Raw genomic sequence first — 14,124 nt, 5'->3', positions numbered from 1 at the left:
AGTTGTTACGAGCCACCGAGCATTTGTTTGCTTGTCGGCTCGCTTGTTCGACTCGTTTCGTATTTTATTTGCACTCTTATCGAGATTCCGGAGAAATTTTGTAGAAAAATGTTTGAGAAACGAATACGAATTCGTCGAGCTGTTTGCGTTGTTCTTATTGTTATCCTGACTGATTTAGGGACCGAAAGGGTTAAGCCATCTTGGGACTTAAAAAATTACGTAATTTTCGTTCTCCTCTGTAAGAAGAGTTTAATGATCTAAAATTTAGATAATCTATCTAGGCTTCGATTAATAGATTCACTGGTATATTTACAAAAGATTTTATTATTCAAAAAGCAAAGATAATAGTAACGATAAGAGACACGGTTTCGTGTTACTTTAGGTTGCAAGGGTGTAAAACAGTGTCAGAATGAGAACACATATTTGACACAGACGCGTGGCCGCCGTCTGCTCGGTTCACCGAGGAATTTCAGCCCGTCTCTCATCTACTTTAAAGTCATTCCATTCCTTTATTATCCCCGTGAAACAGCATTCCCGTGGGAGTTTCGCGGATTCGCGTCGCCGCTAAGGGAAGAAACAGCCCTTCCACGTTGGCGAGGAAATAAAAACGAACCAGGTGAAAACTGGCAAACCGCTACAATTTTAAACGCGAATAAAACTAAATAAATTCTAATAAATAAAAAAAGAAATAAAAATAATATTCCAGTGAGAAGAGTGGAGAAATAAAAGACAAGATCGTTCGAAAAATGTGACCAGATTGTTTCGAATGGATGACACGAAGAGAGGGGAAAAAAGTGTCACGTGTAGAACGAACGCTGAGGACGAAACGTAAACTTTATTCCGGACAATGCCGGCTGTCAGTGTACTATTTTATTATTTTCAGCGAACCGAGCGTCAGCCTTGCTGCCGCTATTAGCCCCGGGCAACCCTCGCTAGCTTGCGACAGCAGACGCTTTTAATTTCGTTATTCTGTCACCCTCCGAAGCCTTCGTCTTTTTTCCGGGCTCGCTGTTTCTTCCTTTTGCGGCACCAAGGCAATCGAGGATCGACAAATCGGTTTAATCGGTTCTGCGAATTACGATACTCCTTTTGATACAAAGGGCATGGTTTTCTTTCTAAGGCATTGCCGACGTCCGTGACACATTATTTTTCTAATTGGATGTTATACGAAGCTGAATTTCATTTTCAGATACTAGATACTCTATTTTTATACAATCTTATCTCTTTGCTATCTTCTAATCTTCGATTTCATACAATCAAGTTATAAAACCATTATTTGATGGTATGTGGATCAAGTTCCTTAAATGTAATTATTAAAGAGTTAAAACATCACGATTAATCGACGAATGAAAGACTTTAACAAGATTAAATCACTGATCGAATTGGATGCTATCAAATACGAATCATTTGAAAAATGTTGATAGAAGTAATGGATCTTTAATTTGTTCGTCAACGAATATTCCGCTGCAAATTCATCGGCTGGCATAATCAGGTCTGGTAGGGAACCGGTGAATCCGTCTGCCATTGAAAGTCACTTTAAATTCACTAAGAGGACGAAGAATCAAAATCGTTTTCCCGTCAAATTCCCGACGATATTCGACGTTAAACCACTCGACTCGTTCGTCGAGCGTTTCTTAATCGCTCGAGGGTTTGCACGGGGTGAAAAAACGATGCCGAAGAAACGAAAGGTATCGTTGAAACGGGAAAATCGAAAGGGAAATCTTGGAAATCTCGAAACCATTAAGCACAATATTTGAGGATTACTCTGTCTGGAATAATTTTCCCGGGTAAAAGTAGATATTGTTCCGAACCATTAATATCATTCAACCGGTAAATTGGATTACAGGGGAACCCTTTCGAGGGACGATAGAGAAAGAAAAGGATGGAATACTGAGAAGCCTCTGTGACAAATGATCTATAAATATCAAATAGTTTTCTACATCGTTCAAAATTATTAAAAATCATCGATTTGGTCGATGATTGACACATTTTATGAATTGTTAATCTCGAGTGTAGCTTAAACGTTCTTTATCGTAGAACTTTCTCAAAGTCTTCGTGAAGACGTTCCCTGTTTCATAGAGTCTTTTTAATATCTCATTCTGGAATTTTAATCGTGTACTCTAGCAGTGTGTCAAACGAGAAAATTGCATTTCACGGTGAAGAGGCTTCAACATCTGACAAGTTAATAGCTTCTTTATGAACGGAGATAGCAGACAATACCCAGTAGAATATTTATATTTCATCATCAAGTATTTATAATAATGAATTGTAACATAGTGCAAAAAATAAGAAATCATATTTTTATATGAAATAACAAATTATTTCATATGTATATATGTACATTGATGAAAATGGCGATATAGAGAAAGCAGGACTTCTCAGTCTTAATTTAACGATATTAATATTAGAAATAATTTAGGAATAAAATGATATAATTTTTTAATTATTAAATATTATAAAATTTAGTATACTTGCTGTTTACATTTGCAATGTAAAAACTTTACATTAGTAGACTATAGTGACCCAGCGAGGTTTAATGAATGATTATAATTATCCATAGCGAGGAAAAGAGTTAAAGATTGCGATGAAAGTTGTTTCGAGGAATTTCTTAAAAAGTACGAGAAGGCGAACGGAATGTTTTCGCGGAGGTGAAATCACGGCTAGCTTGAAGCACCCTCAACGCAACGTTCAATTTGCTTAACATCATTTAGCAGTACGTGACAAAGGGCATTACCTCGGTGGAACAGACTTGATAAGAGCAGAACGGTGACGCGAGGAGAACAACAATTACTCGAGTTAAACAAATTTTCGTGTCGTTGAATGAACAAAGGACCGGAGATACCTTCCGTCGCTTTATCATAATGCAAGTCGAGCACTCGGCGTCTCTCGTTCAGAGGAAAACAACCGCGCAAACGTTCCTTTGAAAAACGAAATAAAAAGAAAAAAAAAAAATGAAACGAGCTTTCGCGTTTAATAAATATGTGGTAAAAGAAGTCGTCGGAAACGGAATGAATGAACAAAAGATCTTTTCGCTACTTTTCACCTCGTTCGAGCGAGCTATTATTACGAGAATGCTTGTTCCATAATAATTGGAGTCATTAATAAAAAAAATGTCGACATGGATTCGAGTTAATTTAAAAGATTTCAATGATCTCTTTATGTATTATTCGTGATGATTTAATAACAGTTTGAAAATTCATTTTTAATTACAATGTACTGGGACTGGACGAAATAATAGAAACACTTCGTACACTCGCGATCGAATCAAGTTTCTATAAGGAAAATGGCGAGGTAGAAAATAGTTTCCATCGAATCACGCAATTCGAACCCCATATGAAGGGAGAGGAAACAACCCTCGATAATTCTTAGCCGCTATACAGCAAGAGGCAGCAAGCAATAATACATATCTCGGTAAAATAGCTCTTTTGTATCAAGAGAGAGAACTGTCGAGCAGAATGAAAAGCCTCGGAATCCTTTCATCGTTACTGGGGATGAAACCTTGATATCATATCTTTCTCCTATCCTGCCGATGAAAAGGGCTACTTAGAGGTGTTCACCAACCAAAAATAATTGAATCTCTCTTACTTATTGGTCGCTATCAAACCTTTCTGTCGGATACGTGATTCCATCATCCTATTTCCGTCCTCTCCCCCTAAAAAGGTATCTTCATCCGTTAACCCCCGGACGACTGACCATGGAGAGAAGCAGAACTTTAATTCAATTTTGTATTTCATACTATTTTCATTTTTCAAATTTTACGCTGTTTATTTAAAAATTGTACATTTAATTTTAGGATAATATCCTGCTGTATGTACGTTTTGTAAGTTTGGGTTACGAAAGACCCAGGCTTCGTTGTTCAGGGGTTGAAAGGAGTAAAGTTATTATTTTATCTAATTGGGGAATCATTGATGATTGATACTTTAAATTTTATATAATGAAAGAAAACAGAAGGCAAAATTTAAAATTAATGATAATTTCATAGCAATCTGATCGATCACTGTAAAATTACCATCGTGAATGCATTAGTCCTTAGAAAGAAATTGTTAGAGGAAAAGTAGGAAGAAAGAGTGGATAATGGAAAAGGGTGCTAAACATTTTTCTCACCTACATGACCGAAAAAGTCGGAATTATTCAGGCTCCTTAACTCTCTTCAGAAGCGTGCATAATAGAATCTATAATGGCGCATCCCGAACTCCCTTTGGACGTTCTTGAATCTTTTAAAGCGACTGATTGCTTTTACGTTTCACCCTCGCACGTGTCCGCCCTTCCATTCGGATAAATACTTCGTCGAAAGCGGTAGCTGACACTTGCCTCTTTTTTTTTTTTCCTTCAACCTGAAGAAGGAGGAGATGTCACGAGGAGGAAATCGTAGAAAATTCAGAGGTTCGATGGGTTCGAAAGGGATAAAAAGTGTTTCTACGAAATCCCTCGCTTACTATCCAGATCTCGACAGCTTTGGAACGGGTCTGCACTGTCCGCTTCATTTTCGATAAGAAAAGCAGCTATCGAATTAGTTTTCTCAACTTTATTTTAGCTTTCTGTATTTTTATTATGGAAAAAAAATATTTTTCTTAAACAATTTTATAGAAATTAATGTAACATTTAAATTAGCAGAGACTTCAAACTACTACATAGTTCAGAATGACTTCCCTTATTTTACTGCTGCTCCCTTGTTTCTATTTCCGAGCCCCTTAGTTTCTACAAGCTTTGTACAAATACTTCTGGAAGGAGAGCAGTCGATATTTTAGTTTGTTCGCAAACGGAAAGTGACACGAGAAGGTAGCTCATTAGCAGAAGAAAATTGCTCCTAATTATATTTATTCTATCTGGTCGTTTCCTTGGAAGTTGATGGTAAACGTGTAAGATGAAATGGAAACGGCATTAATTAATTCGTTCGATTCTGTAATTGGTTTCAGTGAAATAATGAAAATTACGTTAAACAATAGTTAATCTATTGTGTAATTAAAAATAAGATCTTGTAGGAAGATTTGAAACGAGACTTTATTAAATTGCTGTTTGTTTCTGATGAATTATTTAGAGTTATGAAATGTAACAGTAATAATGTAAATTATGCAACACTCATGATTGCGTTTCTCCATGAATTAAATATTTGTATTGTTTGCCTAATTTTTCTAAACATAAATTTATTATCATAATATTGAATAATGCTTTCCTTTTTTCCAAGCATTTGGTACAACAGGTTGATCCATTTGATTTATTTCTTATCAAATTTATTTTTATAATTATTTTTTATATTATATTATAAGTAGTATTTAATAGAAATTTGATTTAATGGTTAGATAATGATAAATTCATAATGAAAATGTATAGAAAGCAATAACCTGTGTTTAAATTTTTTAAAATTATTTCTCTTACAAGGAATGCAATGTTCTTTTATCAAGTAACGTTTAAGTTGAAGCTACGTTGCTGGTTGTTCTATCGGAAAATTTTCCTTCTCTGGAATTCTAATTAAAATCCGATCTGATAATCTTCCTTCAAGTCTTAAGGAGTTCTTAATGTGAGTTGCAAACAGGAACGAAGGAAGTTCAAATATTCCTTTCTCCAATTTATCATCCTGAAAGCTTGCGATGGACTACCTGGAATACCAATTACTGTAACAAATTGGAAGTTATATGTTCCAATTTTGAAACACTGGAAATAAGTAGCTTTTTAAGTTAATCGAATTCCTATGTTCTGCGCATTGGCGTAGCTAAGATTTTTTCTGGGGTGGACCATAGAAATTTTGACATTTTTTATTTTTCACATTTCAGAATTTTGGTAATCTGGAATTTCATTTTGAAATTCTAGAATTTTTAAGTTTTAAAATAATGAAAGGGCTAGGACTACCCTGTCTCCTTCCTAGGATTTTGGAATTGTGAAATTGTGAAATTTCAGAATTTTTAAATGATGAAAGGTCAGGTCCACCCATTAGCTCTTTCGTTTCCAATGATTTTACACCCATTAGAATAAATACTAAATAATGATCAGTGAATAGATTTTTAGAATTATAACTGTTAATTGGATTTTTATTAAGAAATTGCAATTGCTATTAATGAAAAATTATGAGTCATAAGTGATACTTACTTTCACTCACTACTATTCTAATAGATTTAATATAAGGTAACAGTTTAGGAATCTGCTTTAATTTTGATCTAATTGCGAATACCTTAGAATCTAGATTTAGGCTTAGATATTCGTATTCGCATACATCACCCATACCGGGTGTACTAATGGAACCATTATGGAAACCGATTCCATGTACTTATGTCCATACATCGATCACATTCGATTAGACCGAATAGTCCAGTTACTCGATCCAATTACGAATTTAATTAATCTCATTTTTATTAAATATAATTTTATTTTATTAAAATAAAGCATTTTATCAAATGCTTCGATTTCTTAACAAGATTGTTTAAAATAATAAATTTAGTAGCTGAATTGAAATTACAATCGTGAATTACAATCTTCAAACATCTTCAAAAAATACCCGTTTCCTTCAGAATTTGTCGAATAATATTATTCCAAATTGTGTGCATCTTGAAAGTCAATACTTATTCCAGATGTGAATTTTTATCGAAAGATGCTTCCATTTCAAGTAGGTAATATGTTTATCACAAAAATTGTCTTCTTTCAATATTAAAACATTAAAATCAGGCCAAATTTAAATCTAATACAAAGAATACAAAAATCCACTTCATTCTAATTTTCTTTTTCTAATATAAAATCCAGCGTAACGAATACAAAAGTTTCTTCATTTTTTATAAAAGAAATGTCATTCAACCACAAAGAATACTGATGATGAAACAGGATACCTCGATAAGTGGTTATCAGCAAACAGGATCACATTTCCTTTTTCTTCCCTCGATGAAAGGATTTTCTTCGAGGGAAAGTCTCGAAAAAAATACTTACCCGTCTTCCTGTTTCGCGAGATCCACGTTATTACAATCCACCGCCAAAGAACAAATGAGATTTATCATAACCGTACAAGTTGTTGAGTAAATCTCGGTGTCCGGAAGCTCTAAAGAGAGGACGAAGAAAAAAGTCGGATGGAGGAAAGCAGTAGTCGGTGAGCGGGAGACAGGGTAACCGTAGAATGTAATTTGAAAAGTTTTCTCGTTAAATTGCGCAAAACGCGTGCGGTACGCGGTCACGGGACGCCGAGCGTCGCGGACAGGGGCGAAAGTGGACGAGCGAGCGTCGTAGGACAATGACAGCAGGCGATCCAACTGATTTTAATTATGGGATCCACGCAGGTAAAAGCGTTCCCCTCGATTTTCCTGTCGTTTCGACTGCCTTTTGGACACCCTTCCTACTTTCACCTGTTCCTGCAATTTCAATCGAACCCACTCGAACCATCCGCTTTGACTAGCGTCGTCCACTTCTCACCCCCGCCCACCTGATCGATTTCCACTCGACTCGGGAAAATATCGACGAATATCGAATTACAGATTCGTTCGTGAACGTCCAACAACAAACGGAACGTTTAACCCCCCTTCCCTTCGTAGGCTTTGAAAACGAGGATTGAAAATAATAATACATCTTTGAAACTTTTCAAGTTTTTTGAAAAGTATTTCAGGTGTTTACTGAAGGAACTCTATGGGGTGTAAATGTCAATGATATATTTACAAATAATACTAAATATAGTGTCAATAAGTTTTCTAAACACTAATCTCATTTTATTTTGCCTCCCCATTTTACTCCTTGTTCCCTTACAAGAGGGGTAGTATCGTGTCGCGAGTATGTAAGCAATTTTCCTTCGTGTTCGTGGAAATGTTGCATATTCAACGCTAAAAGCTACCCTGCTGAGCATTTCGGTCTCGGAGAGGGTGTTTCACCGTTCGCGAAAAAAGTCTTCCAAGCTTTTCGATGCAAAAGCGGTAAGGGTCGTGGGAGTGCATCGTTAAAACGTTAATTGCCATTCGACGTACATACCGGTATTGTGCGACGGTGTTTCAGACTCTTTTACCGCCGTTCCTTCTCGTTACGGTAATGGCGATGTAAGTGAGAAGAAGGGTATAAGGTTTAACACGTTTTTCTGAGAATTCATGGTGCTCTTTTCGTGCATACGAAATAACCTTACTCTTTCCACTAAAAAAAAAAAGAATCTTCCTTATCTTTTTTTATTTAACCAGTTTTATGTATCCTTTTTATATAGTCTCAGATATATTTCTAATAATAAATTAATTAATTTATTAATTCCCAGAGATCGAAAATATATTATTTTCAACACAGTATTTTCTATTATAAACAAAAGTAAATAGGTAAATAATATTATGAATATCGATACCGTGAATGTTTATTAGGTGTAAATAATTAGTTTTAAAAAATTTTGACCACAAAAGACAGAATTATATATATGAATGTCATCCATCTCCATTGTAAGCATTCATGTCCATAGAAAAATCATCTCTCTTTTTAATTATCTGACTCTAATACACTCGTAACTTATTTTTTACATCTCCATAAGAACTAATAATCTATCGCTATAAAGCATACTTTGCTTTGATTTCTACCTTATACCAGTTTTCAGTGAAAACTGCCTTTCTACCGATCTTCAAAGTTCCATGCAATCCCGTAATCACGGAATATGTTCAAAAAGAAGGAAGTGTTCGAACCGTATATCGGATCGTTCGGAGAATTTAATTAGCTCATTAAGGGTAGGTACACGTATCCGACGATCGTGTTCGAAGGTGGAGAAAAAAGAAACATTCATGATAAGTGGGATCGTTACGAATAGACGTAGTTAGCAGATCAGAGGATGATCCAAGTTGGAAGAGGTTCGAGGGAGGAGCATCGGAGGACCCTCAAAGTAGCTCAACGACTCGTTATAAATTGTCGTCGACTGCTCGAACGTAGGATTCTGCAGAAACGCGACGTAATGGCGCGGAGTAGAGATTTCGATGGTGTGGGTAGATCCTCTATCGGGAAGTTCCTTCCGACTGGTAAAGGAACGAACGGAACGAATTAATTCCGTAAGGACGAAAACTCGAGGACAAAGACGGGTCGCGGGGTTCAAAGGGCGCAATTGGATTCGAGAGCAATTGGACGCTTACACAGGGAATATTCTCCGTCGCGTTCTGTTGATACGCTGGTAGAACTCATCTTATGTTATGTTGCTCTTTTTTGATTTCTACCTGGCACCTGAGCTGTCTTTAGGAAAAATGTTATAAGTAGGATATAATGGAAGTGGCTACTATTATTAATTGGAAAAATTGTACTGAATTCCACATGGAAGATTAGAATTTGATTTTCAGCTCATTTTGTTCAAAAATTTCCACAGTATTGTGATTTATTACAAGATGTATTAAGTAATAGAAGATCTTGGTGCAAAAATAGGGCTGAAGTTTAATTATATTTTTATACATTGCCGACTGATTAGTACAAGAACCAAAATTTAAAATCTAGGCACCAGACACTAGGTACATTTTTCAAAAATGTAGAGTATCATTTTCATACCATTTGTCACCCTAATGTTTTAATTAATCAACTCATTCAAACAACTCATATTTAATTTAATTTAAATCAATTTTCTACAACTTTCAAAATCTGGAGTTGTTTGGTTTTTGCATCAAGATCTTCAATTAGAGCACAAGATACCAGGCTTGTTACCAAATTTCTTACCCCATCTTGCACATCAGTGGCGCAAACAATTTCTTAGCACCTTTCTTGCGAGTCTCCTAGATAAACCCTTTTCGACAACATGCTCTCTAATTACTATTCCCCGTTGAGATATCACCGATGGTAAGAAGCATCTAATAAAATTCCCAGAATAAACTCAACGAATCGAAATTCACCAGGATAGAGGAAAAAATAAGTAAAGTTCTGAACTTGTCCTCTTAAGACGACTGTAACGTATGCACCCTTGCTACGCGCGTCTTGGGAATTTCGGGAATCACGATTAAGAGCTCGCGAAACAAGGTTGGAAACTGCGAAGTGGTTGCTCCACATTTTGCATAATTTATCGCAATCTCGCGGAATGTGTTTCGTGTAAGAAGCCAAGTTGGGAAACCGTGAAAGGGAGATGCGGCGCAGATGGTTGCTTGGATATACTACACTTTGAATAAGTAAGAATACTGAAAAAGTGTCGCGGTATTCTTTGTGTACTTGTTCTTAGGGCATTGGAATGCCAAATGCACAGACCTTCCATTGCATTTTCGCTCACTTTATTTAAAGAAGGGCACGTGAAACGTACCATCTAAATAATTTACTTGTTTTTGATAATAATAAAAAATCGAATACATTAAAAGCAATTTTATTTGCTTTCGAGGGAGGCATAGAGGAGGGCTAATCAAATTATTGGAGCCACGATAATTTAACTTTATTATGATTTTTTATAATTAGGTACATTAGTTAAGTTTAGAGAAAAGTTGAATGATAGTGGAAGGTTTTTTTAAAAGGTCACAGCCTAAATTTTTACAGATTTTAGATCTACGTATAAATTATATAGATTTTTTTAGATTTTAGGCTAAATAGAAGAATATTTCGAAATTCTACGTCTATTGTCCCTGAATATGTATTAGATGACATTGTGTTATATTTAAAATTGCAATTATGATAACTTCTTTTTATTCTTCTTTATGTGAAAATTTATAACGTATAATACAATAACATTCATAGCTTTAATGATCTGTAAAATTTTTTATGGCATAGATGTAACTCTTCCTTAAAAATGTTCCTATTCTTTTCTTTCTCTTTTTTAAAGCCATTTTTACGAGTATTATAACTTTGAATAGTTTCAAGAGATTAATTCCATATTTCGCGAGTTACTGAGGAACGAATGTTCCAACCTTTTGGAAAGATAATCTGAGGAATATCTACGATATTTTATCCTCCATGAATTTCACGCTTCAGGGGAATTTCACGAATTACGATTAATAGCTCGGGAAACGAGGATACGAGCTAATAACTAATTCACTGGAATTTTTGTTATATCATAGATTGTTTTAAATTAAAAAAATTTTACGATCTCTTTTCGTGATTAAAATTCATGTTTGTATTTTGAAATTATTTAAAAAATGTTTGCACGAGGAAGAAAAATATCGGGAATGCTGAAACCGTTTTAATCGTTGAAAATGCTTCTATTAATGTTTTTCGAAGCTGATGGAATATTATCGGTTGCTTTTATAAATAGTAGATAAAAAATTAGAGGTAAAAGGAGAATTCCATGGGGAACGTATGTTTGCAAAGTATGACGACTGCAATGAGAATTTATTAGACGTGTTTGCAGAGTAAATACGAGAGGAAAGGAAGCGTTTAAGGAAGATATTTACGAGTTTGCTAAGAAGGATGGAAGGTGTCGTGGATTAGTTCTAGAAGCCAGAAATATGAAACTTTCCACTTTAATGTTACGAATATACCTACCTTTGCATAGATTGTATCAGCTGAAGGTGTGGGAGAACTTGAAAACGAGTACTTGAAATTTAAGTCAGGTCGAAAATTATCATCATAAGTCGTGGAAATATATTTATTGCAATTATTGGGTATTTTGCAATTTTCCATTCAAAATTCACCATAAATTTACAGGAATAAATACGTTGATATTTCTGGCTGATGTCAGCTGGATCTTGAATCCAGAACATGCATTCTACCCTTTCCCTGTATCATCCCTCTACGCACCCTTTTTTATCTTTCCTTTGTACATTCTTTGTCCTTTCATTTTCTGTCTAATCCATATTCTGGTGTTAAATAGTGCTTCTCTTTTCCTCCATTCTCTCCTTTTTTGTCTCATCAGCACCACCTTTGAACTCGTTCTTTCGATTCACAGTATCTTCTTTCTTTTCTTTATTCTTCGCTCTTGACTATGTACTTTGATTTCCTTTTTCTTCTCGCGGAATTTCAATCCTTGACGTTTTCATCGTGGATATTTTCCATTTATTTTCATTTTCCAACTTTCCAGTTACAGTTCTCAAGGGCACCATAAAGAACTCACTCATAAACGTTTCCTGTTTCCCTTAATCTCGTTATTTCTTCGGGTCATAATCTTCCTAGCAATCTTTTTCTTTATTTCAATCCAGCAGATGCACTCTTCCTTGCTCTTATTTCCATTAATCTAACCCTCTGCTTTCCGTGCTCTTAATTGCCTTTAATTTTCCCTCATTAGGGATCAGTTTTCTCTGACAATGACCCTTATCAGAAATGCCTTTTTCTCTCTATACACTGGCGTAACTGGGACTGTTTAGCGTAGAGAAATTTTGAAATTTTAGGAATTCTAAAATTGTGGTTCGATATTCTGAAATTCCAAAATTTTTAAATCTTAACATTTCAGAATGGTAAGGGAGGAGGGACAGGCCCAGCATAGCCCTCCCCTACTTACCCTAATATCTTTACAGAACAAATTAATATCTGATCACCAAAATAATTAAATAATTATTGCTTGATACACTCACTTTTCTTAACTACCATCAGTCCCATTCAATACCTGTTCCTCTTCACAGTTCTTCTTTTATCATTTCTCTGTCTGCGTTTCTTTATCTACCTTTGTCATTGCACCACCCATACACGGAGGGCTCGATTCTCTCGGCCTCGGTCACCCTCTGCGCCACCCCCTCTCTGTCATCCCTTCGTCCAGGTGGTGCGAGGATCGCCTAGACCCGACGCTCGATTCCACGTTTTCACCATGACAAAGCCAGATTTAAGCTCCGCTTACGAGTCGGAGCTTTCCAGCTGGCTCGAATTCGCCAGGGTTTGCTACATGCCGTTGCTGCATAACGATTTCCCTACCCCCATGACGTTTTGTTATCAGCCATAATAGACTGCGTTCCGCGGCTTCAGAAAGGGAGCAGGCTGCGGGATTTAGAGAGACACTCGGATGTTTTCCTGCGAACGTCGAATGTGAAAGAGAAAGAAAAAAAAAAAAATGCGATGGGGCTAACCTTTGTGTGCCTCGTTACGTGACAACGGTTCTGTATCGTTTGCTTGATTAATATTTTGCATTGTATCGGACGAAGAAAGTGTAGGAGGAAGATTAAAAAAAATTAAAGAGAATTAAGGGAAAACTACTTTAATCGTGGCAGAATTTCATTTTTTCTTATAATATTATTATTTATTTTAGTTATGGAAATTGCACTTAAGACAATAGAAATTATATTCTAATAGTAGAATTAGAGTATAATTAGAATATTAGGCGCACAAATTAATTCGATGTCATTATCATTACGGTTTCTTGATTACTATTTTAAATATGAATAGCTCTCTCCATGGTCCGCCATCTAAGGATTGAATTCGAATATTTTCCCGTGCTTTTGTGTATTTGAAAACTGGCAGGAATTATATTAAATTAAATTGAAATTAATTAGAATCTCTACGGTACCAACGCCTTTATCCAATCGGTGATAAAAATACTTTAAAAGCTGCAACATAACAGGGAAGTCTGTCGAATAAGCAACGAAGAGCAGTTGGAATAAACGATGTTTACGTATTCCATGAAAAGAGAGAAACATGATGAAAACCGATGAGAAAAAGCGCAATCGATCGTGTATAAAAAGGTCGAATAAACGCGCGAAAGAATAGAAAGCACCTAGTATTTACTATGACAGAGATGCGAAGAAGAAGCGAAAAAGAATGAAATAGAAGTTTGACACCCCTCCGGTGTGCAATTCTGACGAGTTGGCAATTCGATCCTGAAACAGGACCCAAGAGACGGCATAAAGCTCGCTCCGCCCTCGTTTGTTCTTTCTTTCTTTCTTCATTTTCACCTATCCCCCTTCACGATCGGTTCGTCTGTCGCTATTTGTCTGGTGGACTCGCTCGTCTTTTTGTCCAGGCATCGCTTACCCTCCCTCTTAAAGATTCAATTTAATTCACTCACCGTGAAGAGCTTTCAAATACGCTTTGCCGGCATTGATCAGCTGCCTCGCCCCTGGATTGAATTTGTCCAGAATATTCTGAAATCATAAATATCAAACGTGTTTACGTGCAATTTCTTCTTAACGATCCGATAGAAAATTTAACCTCTTGTCTTATCTTTTTTCTTTTACTATTATAATTTTATGCAAATAATTGATGATGGAAGCAGTTCAAGCTTTTCAAAATTAAAATTAAAATTTATGAGAAAATAATTTAATTTCCAGAGCGTAATTTGCGAATGTTAATTAATAGGGGTGTGCGGGTACCCGAATATTC

The 14,124-nt window shown here is 35.7% G+C and overlaps 1 protein-coding gene across 1 annotated transcript in view; it reads right to left on the bottom strand.

Moving 5' to 3' along the window:
- The window catches only part of IRSp53 (Insulin receptor substrate 53 kDa), a 135,558-nt gene that overhangs the window by 72,054 nt on the left and 49,380 nt on the right, over nt 1-14,124 (bottom strand). The window contains exon 3 of the mRNA XM_034324360.2: nt 13,811-13,886. Within this exon, the coding sequence (XP_034180251.2) occupies nt 13,811-13,886 (76 nt within the window). The remainder of the gene's footprint in view (nt 1-13,810; nt 13,887-14,124) is intronic.

The sequence above is a fragment of the Osmia lignaria genome, chromosome 7 (genome assembly GCF_051020975.1).
Source record: "Osmia lignaria lignaria isolate PbOS001 chromosome 7, iyOsmLign1, whole genome shotgun sequence".
Classification (NCBI taxonomy): Eukaryota; Metazoa; Arthropoda; class Insecta; order Hymenoptera; family Megachilidae; genus Osmia; species Osmia lignaria.
This window is presented reverse-complemented; position numbering and strand designations above follow the sequence as displayed.